General features: G+C 25.5%; 1 protein-coding gene across 2 annotated transcripts in view; it reads left to right on the top strand.

The window, feature by feature from the left end:
- The first annotated feature begins 791 nt into the window (after nucleotides 1-791).
- Nucleotides 792-15,419, top strand: part of Ca-beta (Calcium channel protein beta subunit) — a 222,683-nt gene continuing 208,055 nt past the window's right edge. Inside the window, exons 1-2 of one of the 2 annotated variants that reach the window (XM_075355308.1) lie at nucleotides 792-1,604; nucleotides 15,131-15,182. In XM_075355308.1, the coding sequence (XP_075211423.1) occupies nucleotides 15,144-15,182 (39 nt within the window). In that variant the 5' untranslated portion in view covers nucleotides 792-1,604; nucleotides 15,131-15,143. The remainder of the gene's footprint in view (nucleotides 1,605-15,130; nucleotides 15,183-15,419) is intronic. The other variant, XM_075355307.1, reaches the window with a different exon arrangement.

Genomic DNA, 15,419 nt, shown 5'->3' with positions numbered 1-15,419 from the left:
TGTGAGCTGGGTTTGAACTGAATGATTCGAATGAATAATATTACAAAATTAATAAAATTAAATTTACGTAAAATAAAATAGTATTAAATAAATTTCAAAAATTTCTGTTTAACAGTAATGGGCTTCCCGTGGGGACCACAGCATTTCAAGGGCTGAACCGATTTAGATGCATGACCCCGCATTGGAATCATTACTTTACCGGGAGTGTCATAGGCTATATAAATATATATACGAGTATATATGTTTAAATAAAATTAAAAAGTTTGAAAAAATTATACTATATATGAATATTATGTACAAAATTGTCACCCACACGGTCTTTAATTATCCTATATCAGTAATTATCCTACATTAAAGAGCAAAATTTTTGTTTTGGCAGTCGTGTTTTTTAATATTTAATATTTATCTCTTGGTATTAACTTTTATTAGCTCCTCTTAAATTTTTCTTCAGTTTTTTGTAAAATTTTAATTGAATTGTAAAATAAGACTTCAACGGTTAACAGAAAAGTGGGTAGTAAGAATGTAACGCTACCTTCTACTTTTCCGACATTTTGTATTCAATTATCATTGACAAGATAAAACGCAACTAATAAAATTGCATACAATAAACACGTTTTGTCAAGAACTTAAATATATTTTATAATATAAATTTTATCATAAAACAGGATTATTCCATTTGGCGGGAAGTTTTATTCGTTAAGTTTGTTAACTATGCTATTGATACACATGTTGGCGGGAGACTCTTGTCTTCAGTCTTAACCAAAATGCATACACACACACCTCAATAATGGCAGAATCCGGACACTATTTATAGCAAGACTGCTACTGGCTGGGATAACTAAAGCCCACAACTAACCTACTGTTTCTCTTTTAAATTATTATATTAAAAAGTTTCTATCGGACTAGGACGACGGTTCGTTTTATGTAATATATAGAAAAAATAACTTTTTTAAATTACTATAATCTTTAGCCAATAACAACATTATCACGTATTTATTTATTCATCAAACAGTGGTTATCTAACAGTTATTATTGTGCCTTTTAATAAACCGGTAGTAACAATAGTTTGAAACTTTTATAAAGTTGTCTAACTAACTAAATAGCCTATTTTATAACATAGAACAAACAATAATGACTTAAAAAATATTACATTTAATTACTAAAAAAATATTCATTTTATAAAAGTGTAATGAAAATAGTTATGATGAAAATTTATTATGAAAAAGTAATGAAATCATTTTTAAATTTATTAATAATTTCAAACGGGACAATTTTAATAAATATTGTCAGCTGACAATAAATTAAAATTTAGTTTAAAAAGATAATAAATTTAAAAATAAAAACAATATATTAGCATACGTTTTTAAAAAGTGTTCATAAGTGTTTTATCGTCTTAAGTGTTCTGTGTATCTGTTCGTTTAAAAAAGTAGATATATGTTATTATTATAATATTCTAATTAGTTTGTGTTCATTGTAATTATTCAGAAGTAATTCATTATCATATTGTTTTTATAATTTTTCAAATAATAAAATAAAAAATGGCTTTTCGTCGACAACTAAGGAAAGATAACCATCACCATTATAAACCATTTGGAAGGCGTAAGGTAATAAATTATTATTTTTTTATTTTATTTTTCCGTGTTACGTTTTGGTTTTTATGAGAGTATGCTTATTTTCTATCAAATAATTTTTTTCAGTTTTATTTTTGTACTAATAAGTAATGTAATCGCAAAAAATTTCGGTTTTCAGATTTCAACGGAAATATTCATTTTGACTTTCCCTGAATCCATTTTGACTACTTTTGGCGTGACGTCTGTACATACGATGAAAGGCTTTTTTGTATTGTTATTATTGAATTATTATTTATTGTAATGTTTATTTTTTACAATCTGACGTTAATATTTTATTAATAAATCAATAAATATTAAAATTACAAAAAAGGAAATGAAGTTGAATTCGAACCGATGTGCCTTTCCCATGTAAGATGTTTCAAATATTTCATTAATTAAAATTTTATTTGGCTATTACTCTCGAAACAATGAATAAGTACAACTTATAACACGTCGTTGAAAAGCTCTCGATGAAGGTTTATTACTACAATTAAGAAAAAGTCCAAAATCCAAGAAAAATGGATTTTGGGCTTTTTTGGGCATTTTTGGTCAAGTAGATGCAATCAAAAGAGGAGGTGCACAATTAAGATGTTACGACAGTCCTAATCCAAAATTTCAACATTCTGTGCCTAAAAACGTTTGAGTTATGCGAGATACATACGTACATATATTTAATCTAAATATATTAATTTATTAATAATTATTAGACTCTGGTTGTCTTTACAATAAATAATAATTCAGTAAAAAAAATCACAAGTTATTAAAATTTGATAAAATAAAATGAAATTTTATGTCCTTTTCATTTAAAAAAAAAAATGTGTATATATAATTTAATAGGTGTACAAGGAAGTCATGTGGTGACCACATCAGATTTTGTTTAATTCGTTTTTATTCTTCTTTATCTATAAGTAAGTTAGGTTAATAATTTGAACGCATTTCGTTTTAATATTTTTGATCTTTAACATAATTGTTAAAAATCCAAAATATGTAAAAACGATCCAAAATATTTATGCAAATATTAATATTTATACAAAACCTTTTTATATACACCTTTTTATACAAATTAATTTATGTTTAAATAAATTTTTCGTACGTCAAGGTTATATTTATATCGCCAATACACCGGCGTCCATATATTTAAAGGTTTTCCTCTTTTTTTCTACTTACTAATTAATTTGAAAGCAGTGACAAACATTGTAAATTTTTTATAAAACAAATTGATAATTACGATTTATATATCCTTTTCACAATATAGATCTTGTAATTTTCGTTTGGGGCTTATGGTTGGTATGATTCAGCATCAGCTGTTCTGTTTTTGTTAGAATTCTGTTTAAAAATTTAGTTAATTATATTCGTATTTAATGTAGATGAAGAAAAGTTTATTATCAGTATACCTTTATCGTCGAAATTTAACTAACGCCACTATTAAAGAATAATCTGCCTAAATCTGGAAAAGACCATTTCCATTTCCATTTTTTTCCTTATTATGATTTATTGTTGTTATTTCTTTGTTGTTCTTTATTTTCTAATGACATTAGAAAATAACAGATTAACAATAATTATGCTACTACAATCAAATCCTTTAAAATAACTTCATGATTGAAAATAATTTATGTATGCTGAACTTTATACTTTATTTTGAATTTACCCACTAAGAAAACCTCAGTTAAACAGAAATAAAGTAGAAATTCATTCCTAGAAGTTGATTATAGGATGAAATATCCTATAAATAGGAATGAATAGGAAAAAAGGATGAATTTTAAAGGTGTTAATAAATTATGGTATTAAAACAAAAAACAAGAATATGACTAAAATTATTAATAAAAAATTATTTTAAATATTTATTTTTTTTTAGTTTTGGTTTTTACTTAGAACAGAGTAAAAAATTATAAACTATTAAAATTACACCACGTAAATAATATTTATTATCATATGTTTAAGAATTTAAAAAGAAGAAAAAAAAATTATATATAAATTGTATTTATATATGTACATATGTCTAATTTTCTTAATGAAAATTCATTAAAAAATTTAGCTACAATGTTGAAACTGAAGATAAGAATTGTAAGAGTGAAGTTATTGCACATTATAAAAAAAAACACAAGAAAATCTACTTTATTCATTTATAATTTAAATTAATTCTTTTTTTCTAAACATTTCCACTAAAAATTACTGTAACAACTTCTACATCGTGAGTGGAAAAGAAAAAACCATGATTTACAAGGAATATTTTAACGCACACATTTAAGTGTTTAAATGGATATACCAATAAATTTAGATACATTGTGTGGCGAAGATTACGATAAAAAATCCTTTCATTTTCCTATATTTGGTGCAATTTATATTTAAAAAAATAAGTTATCAATTTTATAACATAAATTCAAAAAAAACTAAACAACCTTTTAAAAAAATGCCTAAAAGTCTTTTTGAGTATTTTAAATTCCAAATTTTAAATTTAACGATAAGAAGTTAGTAATAGATTTTAATTTTTATGCCGACTTCAAAAAGTCGAAGTTTTAAAAAGAACTGAATGGTTTAATTTTATATTATTGTATAACTTTTTTTTATTTTAAACCTTTTACTTTTATTTAAAAGTTAGAACTAGTAAAACACACTTCTCAATAAACGCACGTCGTAATAAACTTTCGTAAAAAAAAATAATACACCGAAAAACCTGCATGTACAAATAATAAAGTAATAAAGAGAAAAGGCGTAAAAATACCACTTTCGAGGTGGGGTAAGGTCCTCTGGAATGCGAGTTATCTATTATTTTTAACTTATTACTTTTTACTTTTACTTTATACATGTATATTTATATAAAATATAAAATCAAAAAAGGATTTTTTAAATTAATTTTTATTTTAATGTAAATTCTCCTGTTTTCTTGAAATTTCGCGTTAAATCAGAAGATTGATTCGACATTCAGTCAGAACATTGAATATCAAAATTACTTAAAAATGTATAAATTATTATAACAACACAATACTCTTATAAAGAAATAAAAAATATTTTCAATTCGTCTATGCAGTCATATAACTTCTTTTATCTCAAAATTATTTATTCTTTAAATTTTATCTGGAAGAAACTACGAGATGACAAAAAAAACCTTCTCTAAAGCGTAGAAAAAAAATCATTGGAATTGATGGCAGTTAGTGAAGGGGTAAAGTTTGAATGAAATAAACAATGAAAACTGAAGAAGAGAATTTTGAAAGGAGAACGTTTCTTTTTTTGAAACCGATATACAGAGTGATTCAAGTGGAAAGGGAAATAATTTGAAAACTGATTCTAGAGTTTAAAATAAGGAAAATATCTGTTGTACACTTATGTCAGAAAACACTTTGTTATCGATTTTTGGCTAGCGAAAAATTTCGCCCGAACTTTAACTCCTCCGGTAAAAGGAGGTCATATTGAAATTTTAAGGCGTTATATAAAGCGGTAAACTTGATGGTTTCTCTTCTTTTTTTTTGTTTTCTGACCTGAAAAATCAAATAAAACAGGTCCTAGAACCGTATCTCCCGTAGTCTTCATAATATCCAATGTAAAACAGAAAAATTCGGTTACGAGAAACATTTTTTTAAGGTTTGAAGTAGAATAACTTTATTAAATGACAGACAAATGTATAAATTTTATATCAAAACTTGTAGAAAATTTAATTCTGAGAAAATAAATGTAATAAAGTCTAAAAATTCAACTTTTATTTTTAAAAATAAAATAGAACAAAACGTAACAGGAAAATGTTATGAATTTGTAAAAATTAAAAACATCTATTTTTAGTACAATAAATTTAGAAAAATTAAAATACTTTTTTTATTTTACTTTAAAAACAAATACTCACTGTGGTTTAATATTACTGTATTAATTTATGATAAGCGTTCGAAAATTCCACCATAGATATCGATGCACTTTTCAGCTCGTTTCATTACATTTTCTTTCGCCAACCTAGTATCTTCCCGTTCCTAGGTGATAGGGCAGTAGCATTGAGAATGCGAGCCATCAGTTCATCACGTGTGTCTACTTTCTGCTTGTATATCTCTCATTTCATACATCCTCATTAGCAATAATCTATGGTAGTAAGGTACGGTGATCTAGGTGCCCAATCTATCGGCACATCTACGTCGAATCCATTTACTAGTAAATATTTCATCTAAGAATTGTCTTAATTCATTCGTGAAAGGGTAGATGCTCCATCAAGTTGATAGTACATTTCAATTCGTTTCGACGATAAGAAATTTTCAAGCGTTGTAAGAAATTTATTGTTTAAATATTAAGATAATTTCTCTCCGTGACACGTTGTTCTAGTATGAAAAGGTATATTAATTGGTTGACGATCATACCACACCAAACGTTCATTGAAAATCGTTGCTGGAAAACTAAAAGTTTTATTGATTTTGCTTCCTTTTGTCGGTTTATAACGATTGGCTGTCTAAACAATTATTTTTTTTTTTTTAATATTTTTTTTTTATAAATGAAGAGTTGATGGGGAGTTTCCCACATTCCAGAAGTAGATTTTTAATGTATAACTTAAGTAAATGTTTAATGTCTTTAAGTAATTTTTCGTTAAAATTGCCAGAAATATTATAATTTAAGGCATACATTTTTAATTATACTAGGTCAAAATTGAAGTTAATTGAATTTTTGTAAAATTTTCTCGATAGTAAATCAATTTCATTATGTTAATATGTATTTCGATAATAAAATAATTAAATCTAAATAATAATAATAAAACGTCGTAAGGTGAAAATACACTTTTAACTTTATCTCTAAAGAGCAGATGAAAATTTAAACTATTAAAATGCTAACAAAGTTTAACAATATATAATAATTTTTTTAATTTTAGATTATTTTTGTGTGTATCCTAAATTATTTCTTTAACGGTATGAATATTTCAATAAATTAAAAGAGAATTTTCACAAAACATCACATACATACGATGTGTGTGTAGATAAAAATTACATTTTCATTAAATAAAAAAATAAAAATAAATAAATTTTAATTTACCTTTACTAAATTAACTCAGCACATCTTTGAAAGAAGTAAACTGAAAAAATATATATCTTTTTTATCATTTTAAAATAATAAGGTATTCATTTTTACGGAGTAGTAAATCAAACTTTCGTGATCTTCCAGTCAGTGAAAATTCCTTACTAAAAAAAAAAAACCCACCATAGAAGCTTTATCATAGAATAATATTTTTCAGTGTTTTTTTTATTATCATATACGTTCTCTTTTCCACGCCGTTATTGCCGAATAATCGTCGTTCGAAATTGTGTTTTTTTTTTGACAGATAAATTTATTCATCACAGAAGCACAGAAAAGAAATTTTGTAGCGTATGAAAGATGCCATGTCTGATAGAGATTCAAACCCGGGACGTCCGGATGAAAGGCCAGTCGTTACTACTCAGCTACGGAGATCGGCACTGTTGATACTATTGTTTAGCGTTAACCAAAAAAATAAGTGTTTTTTGTGTTAACGCTTAACAACATAAACAGTGTTATGAACTCATTAAGCTTTGCTTTCCCTCAAAAGAAGTTCTCTTTACGAACAAAGAGCTCATAGATAACCCAAATAAGAGAGTTAATATTTTATGACTTCCATGACTTCCATATCATAAGACCAACATCAACTATATCAGGAAAAAGCAAGAAAAATCATTAAAAGTAAAAACTCACAGAACGTGAAGTTCATACTTTTAATCATATTTTTCGAACTAGAATTTTGTCGGTTATCTTTCTTAAGTTGAGAGAAAGAAAGTATAAATCACACATTTTCTAATTCTCCCAAATCAAAATTTCGTAGAGGTTGTCATATAATCTTGTTGATGACAATGACGTCGTTCATTTGCCTGAAATTTTTCAATTTAGTGTTTTATAATGTAATTATAAATATATATTCTCTGATACTGGTACAAAACTCAAATAATAATAAAAATTGTCATGCACTTCTGAACAGCTATATATACTTATAAAAATAAAAAAGAACTGAAAATTATAAATTCAATATTGAATTCATAATTTTAATTTAAATTATAAGAATAGTATTTTTATTTTCAACGTCTTATTTGCATTCCAAGGAATTGTTTCCCCAGTTATTAAATTTCCAGTTATTCAGTTTAAATTTATTTAAAAATATCTAGTTAAATGAGTTTTCATATTTTTCGAGCATTACTTAAAATCATTTCAATTATATGTTAATATTTTATGATTATTTATAATAAATTATGTATGTTTAATATTTTGTAACTATTTTTTGTATTTAACATATTTACGGGGCAATATGATTTTGAAATCCGGTTTTCAAGCCATATTTTTTACCCGATTTAATAAATTTGAAATGATTTTTTTTTTTTTTTTTAATTTTTTAATTAAAATAGAGCATCTTCCATATATTTTTTTATACTTTAAGCGATGAAAGAGCATGTCTGAACAAACCGTTTGCAAACAATTTTTGAAATTAGAAAGGCACAATCAAAAATACTACTCAAATACATTTTTACACGTCTTCTGAGATAGTCGAGTGAAAAAAATCACCTTTTTATAAAGCGACAAACAACGAAAAAAAATTTAATTCTTTCATTAATTAACAGTCTTATAAGTCTCAAAACTTGAAATTCGTCATCATTACAACAATTATACTGCTACAATAAAAAAAAAATCAAATACATAAGTAATAAGATAATTGACACACTTTTTAATGTACTTTTGTATAAAATTATTTTAAGCTTTTTTTTAGTATCATAATTCATTTATCTTTTACACCAGACGGGTAACAAACCTCATAAAACTTTCCCCAAGAGTAGTGAGTGCTGCATGCATTCCCTCCATTCATTTCTTCCGTGGTCATAATCTTATCATTACATGCTACTCATGGTTTTCTTATTTTCAGATTCAGTTATTTTACTCGAATCAAGTCTAATATAATGAAACCGTTTTCAAATATCAATTTTATAGTTTCAAAATATCCTTTATAGCAGGCCCGATTGTAAATAAAAGAATATTAAATTAAAATATAATTTTTTTCAGATAAGAAGTATTGCTGAATAAAGACATGTATGTAATTTAATATTTCCTCCAGAAAGGGTTTATTAATTTGTTGATATACACCGCTTATCTCAGTATTTCTTATCCTTTTGATATGTGTAAAGCATCCCAGGTATATGTGACACTAGTAGCTTTCTTTCTCTGAGATTAATGATGTTCATTAGTTGCGCACTAATTTTTGATTTTAATATAAGGACTTCTAAAAAAACAAGGCCTTAATGAAACACTAAGGTAGTAATAATTATAAAATATTCTTAATACTTACATGTATTTCCGTTTGAAATAGAATATCTCAATATTTTGTTGATATATATAAATATCTTAACATCTCAATCGCAAAAAAATTATTTATTTCTAAAAAAAATATGAGAATACCAAATGTATCCAACCAATGAGGAAAACCTTTGCTTAACGAAAACAATCATTTTCCCTTCAACAAATGGTCCTTTCATGCTTCCTTAGTTATTTTTCAAACATCATAATAATTCCAATCTATTTAAAATATCTTCCTTCTAATTTAATATGAATAGTAATATTAAATTATATGTGAATTATATGAAATTTTATATAATACTGAAGTACTAACATAAAAACTTAAATTATATATATCTTCGTTTAACATAGAAAAATATTCTGCGACTATTAAAATTAACGCTTTTCATTGTTATGTTTGTAATTATTTTATTTTTTGTTGTGTTGAACACAATGAAGGTATCGCTTTTAGATTAATATTACCTGCATTTCAGATGACTCAGCATACTGATATGCGACATTTTTTTCGGCTTACTGAAGAAGACAGTAAGAAATTAGTTCATTCTCACTTTCTTAGTTAGTCTGGCATGGCATGATTTTATTCTTGGGAATGGTTTTGTCTTGGGTCAGATTGCTACAACTATTAAGTTTGTAGACCAAAAAATATTGTAGAATAATTGATATTTCATTGAAGAATAATCATTTTTAAAAATGAAAAATTTCGTAATGTTCGTTTTAGTAACGACTTAAAATATAGGGTTCAACTATTTTAACGAGTTAAAAAATTGATGAATTTTCATTTATATTGCAACGTTAAATCAGATTTTTTTGTATGGATCGAAGCAAAATTCCTATTATCTCATTATATCATTCCCCAAAAGATACTTATGGAAAAATATTAAAGTTCAGATTATCAAACAATAAGTAGGAAAACACCCACATGTCATAGAACATTAGTTAAGAATAATTTTTAATTGTCGAAATATTTAGTTACGACTACTTCAAAATCTTTGCTCTACGTCTTATCTTTTAAAAAAATGGTCAAAGTAAATAAAATTTCCTCTACTAAAGGTAACTTATTCTTCACCATTGGTTAATTAGTGTAATGTCTCCACAGACCATCTAAATAAATTACAAAATTCACTATTTAAAAGCTTTTTTAGTTGTTTTGCAGCACTGTGAAAATTTTTCAAGGTGAAATTTTTCTTTTAGTAAATAACTACAATTTAAAAACATATTTTGTAGATAAATCCCAATTTTTAATATATTATGTTAAAGCAATCCATTCTTGTTAATAATTTTATGATTATTTTGGCTAAATTTCTTTTTAAGTTTTAAAATTATTCTGCCTTACAGAATGTTGCATAAGTTTCATATCTAGAAAAATAAAGTTTTTTTTTTATGAAAACCATTTTTATTTATTTTTGTGTAGTTATTATTATCATCATTATTTATTTATTTATTTTTATGTATTCTACATATAGAAAATTATGGGACACCTCTATTTCGGAACCAATATAATATACCTTGTATTTTTTTCTTATCTACTTTGATTTTATAGCTCATTAGATGAATTTCAAGTAATTTCTTTTTACGCTTTAGAAAAATTACTTTCGTTTTTGTATCCTTTTTTAAATTCTCTTTTTTAAGAAAAGGTTTCAGGAGCTCCAAGAGTATCCATAAATTATCTTTATCTTTGTTCCAGTTCCTCATATAACTTTATAAATTATTCATGTACTGTAATAAGATGGAAAGCATTGTGGATCTAATTTTGTAAAATTCTATCAAAAAGTTAATTTTTATTTTATAAACATTCATTTTTGTATTTGATTCCAAAGATTTTTAAACAGTTCAATTTTTACTCATAAATTCATATTTATTAATATATATATATATATATATATATATATATATATATATATATATATATATTTCTATTTGTTTATCTTACTTATTAATACTATTATTTATTTTTGTATCATTTAATATATTAAAATATTTTTTTTAAATAAATTTAACTAAATTATTATTATTGTTAGGAAACACTATAACATGCATGTACGTAGACTACAAATGTAATTTTCTTTTGAATAATGTAAATTTTATATAGATTACACATAAAACCTTACACTTGTCTAACACTTTTTTGATAATCCTACTGATAAGATTCAAGCAATTTTAATTCTTCAGTTTGAGAAAAATATTGTATACCATTTTGCTTTTTAAATCATAAATTTAGTAGTACTGTAATTCATGAAATTGAAGAAAATCATTTGATATGCACTTCATGAAAATTGATTTTTTTTTTTTAATGTAGACGTTCTGGATGTCAAATGAACAAACGAACGAACAAAAAAATGACCACCTAACTCCTCATCCTGGTACGATCGAATAAAATTTGTGTATTAGAAAAAAATAAGGGATGAAATGCACTATAGTTTTTTGTGAGATAGATCCCTTTTCAACAAAATAAAATTTTCTATGATAACTTCAATTTTATTTAATACATAATAACTATTGATTTATTATGAATGATCAGCAATTAAATCCATTTTATCATTTTTTAAAAATAAATCAATTATTGCCAGAAATTAAAGTTAATAAATTATTATTATTATTCAAATTTGTATTGGTTGTTTACCAGAATCTATCTAGGTACGGTAATTAATTACATTTTTAGCTAATGGTATAGCCAGTAATTTCTACGTGTTTTTTTTTTTTTTTTTTTTTTTACTTAATTTGTATTGGCTTTATTTATTTTTGTCGTACATTAAAAATAAAGATTACTTTTAAGACCGACAGTGCAAGATTGAGTCAGAATGACAGATGAATCGTAGCCAAGGTTACCAAAGGAATCAAATTTGAAACCGATACACTACATCAGTATTTTACTTATCTCTTCCTTGATCCAACTCTGGGGTATCAAGGTTAAAGAGAGAATGAATGATCGAGTGAGAAAGAAAGGCCGCACGTAAAGTTAACAACTTTTAACCTTCACTTTAAGTTTATTTAAAATCAATTGTATTTTGTTTTATAATTAAACTTACGTATGTAAAACAGTAAAATTTAAAACGAACCCAACTGAATATATTGATTTTTGTTTAATTTAAAAAGTTTATACTTTGTGATTAACTAATTATTTTTCTTACCGTTTTACTAAAACGACTGAACAATTGGAAAGATTACTATTGCCAAAACACAAATTATCCAATTTCAGATATTTGATTTTGAAGAAACACCGCAAAATAAGTAAAATTATCGCACACAAAATAAATTTTTGAAGTACAATTATTTTCAAACGTAAAAAAATATAACGGTTAACGTTACACGGTAAAGGTACCGCATAAAGCGTAAAAAGGAAACCAAGACGTCCATCTTTGTTTTTTTTTTTAATTTCGGAAAACAATTCATCAGTCATATAATTCAAACGAGAAAAAAAATTAAATTTAAGATAAGAACATATTTAAAACAAATAAGCAATGATGTATATAAATAAATGAAATGAAAGTAATTCAGGAGGTGATAAAGAGAGGTGAATTGAAGTAAAATTAAAATACAAAAAATAAACTAAAAACAAAGTAGTAGTCACTAATCAGTTTATCTTATTTCAGCTATATCAGCCACTAAATTATTCCCAAAGTTGAATTTTCAAACAATAAATTATTGTTTGGATTATCACCGATTAATTCAGTTTGTAAAAGTTTTAAAAATAAAAGATCTGCAATATCTTAGATTTAATAATTAAATTTCTCTTTTTTGTTCAGATCATATCAGATAAGAACTAATACAAAAAAAATTAATGTACACATTTATATTTACGGGTAATTTTGTTAAATTTATTTAATAAATAAATCTAATTTAATTTCTACTTTTAATAACGTAATTTTAAAAGTGTTGTTGAAAATTTTCATAAATGTTATGATGCAGTAATGTATATATATATATATATATATATATATGTATTTATGAAATATTCTTTGTTTATAAGGAAAATAATTTAGTAACATTCAAAAGTATGAAATGATTAAAATTTATAAAGCAGTAGTAAAAGAAACTAACTGAGTCAGTTTTAAGCAAAAAGTGAGGGTGGTTGGTAATCTTGAACCTTGTGATTAGTATTATTGCACGCAACCACCTCAAGTCATGTAATTTACTGTAATATAAGGAAACTTCTTTGATTTATTTTTATGCGCATTTTTTCTTCTTTTTTATTATCTACTTCTTTCATCCCTCTTTAACCATCAGTTCTTTTTTATTAGTGTTTCTCTCAGATTTTCTTATTTTTTTTTTTGATAAAAAATAAGAATGATTATAAAGTTCGTTTCCTTGAATAATAATAACAACAATAATACATAAATTATAGTTATTATCAAGATATAAGCTATAAAAATAAAATATTTTATTCTGAGATGTTCAAAACTGATTTTTATAATTAAAAAGACAAAAAAAAAACGCTTTACAATTCTATGGGTCTCGGCAATAAACTCAAGGTAAGATAATTATATTGCCGGCCTCCGTGGCGCGAGTAGTAGCGTCTCGGTCTTTCATCCGGAGATCCTGGGTTCAAATCCCGGTCAGACATGGATTTTCAAACACGCTTCAAATCATTCGTCTCATTCTCTGAAGCAATACCTAACGGTGGTCTGGGAGGTAAAAAAAAAATTAAGTAAATTTAAGTTAATATTAGTCGGTTGATTTAATTTAAAAAATCCGATTTAAATTACCCGATAATCTCCCGGTACCATTTCTTATCTATTAATCACAGAGGGATTCTCTGTTAAAATATTAAATAATATTTTGCACGAAACATATAACAAATTTTACTTAATTCTTTTTTGTGAAAATCGTTTTAACAAAGTAAATTCCCGAAGTGTAAACAAAATGAAACTCCGCAAGATTGAGGAAGGAACCAAGTTTGATATCTCAAAAATGTTTCTATTAAAATTATATTTATTTTAAATTAGGTTTCTTAAAATTTTTCGCTAACCTTTATCCTCAACTAGTAAATCATTAAAAAGTTTTTCCAAAGGAGTTGATTTAGCTGAGTCTTAAAAAACCATACTAATCAAGGTTTAATTATAAATATTTTTCATGAGGATAATATATAATAGCATTAAACATTATAATATTAAGCAAATAAAAACTAACCCACCGGATTGGTCTAGTGGTAAAACTCGTCGTCGTAAATCAGCTGATTTTCGAAGTCGAAGTTCTCAGGTTTAAATCCTAATAAAGGTAGTTAGTTACTTTTATTCGGATTTGAATACCGGATCGTGGATACCGGTGTTCTTTGATGGTTGGATTTCAATTAACCACACGTCTCAGTAGTAGTCGACCTGAGTTTGTTCAAGACTAAAAATTTACCGGTACAGCTACATTACACTGATAAGTCGCTAATGACTTTAATTGTTGATGCGACTATAAATTAAAAAAAAGTATTATTAAATAAAAACTGGAAATGATAAAAAAAAGTTTTAAATTTATTTAGAAAATTAAATGTAGTAAAAATCCAGAAGTCAGATTCGAAAAATATAAATAAAAAAGCAGTTAAAAAAAGTTTTTTTTTTTAAATATTAAATACGTGTCAGAGGAAATGATCAAAGTGTTGTTCTTCTGTACTTAAGCGTTCACGGCAGCGTTTAACCATTAAATTAAATATTTATTATTTGAAAAATTAATCAAATGTTTTTTCTAATAAAGATTTATTTCGATTTATAAAATCAGATGGATTTTTAATCGATAAATTTACATGGTTCAGGTCATTTGGATGTACAGGCCTCCGTGGGGAGAATTGTAGCGCCTCGGCCTTAGACAGGTCTCAGATTCGAATCCCGGTCAAGCACGGTATTTTCACACCCTAAAAAATTATCATTTCATCTCATCCTCTGAAGCAATATGTAACGGTTGTCTCGGAGGGTAAAACAAAATTACATCAAAAAGTTATTTGGATGTAAGCTAAATCCCATTTCTTCCTATTTTCAAATTGTATGCTCAGTTTACGTGCATTTTAATCGGTCAATAGTGGAGAATTATTAATTCTCGAGTGTAATTCTCAACGGGAGGCAACGGAATCCTTATTATTTCCCCACCAACACTGAATTCATTCTTATTTTGTGTACTTAAACACCATTATCCTCAATACAAATACAAAAATGAATTGAATAATTGAATAATAATTATATCAGCTGATTACTACAAACTATAAAACCAAAATTTCCCACCTGTTACAGACTTTATATCTGCATGCAGAGGAAAGTGACTTTTAGCGCATCGTGTTCAAAGGTAATAGAAAAATGAAATAAATATTAAATACATAGATAAAGTACAAATAGAAGAAATAGTGAAATTATGCTAATGATAATAATAATAATAATAATTAATTAAAATAATAAATATCAGGATGAACCCCATTCGAGTTAAAAAAGAAAACTTCCAAGGATATGGTAAAAGATTATACAATTTTAGATTTTAGCTTCGATAATCTAAATTAATTGATTATGAAATCTGATTTATAGAATT

Source organism: Lycorma delicatula, chromosome 2, assembly GCF_047948215.1.
Source record: "Lycorma delicatula isolate Av1 chromosome 2, ASM4794821v1, whole genome shotgun sequence".
NCBI classification, from domain to species: domain Eukaryota; kingdom Metazoa; phylum Arthropoda; class Insecta; order Hemiptera; family Fulgoridae; genus Lycorma; species Lycorma delicatula.
Note: the sequence above shows the minus strand (reverse complement) of the source record. Positions and strands in the feature narration are given on the sequence as shown.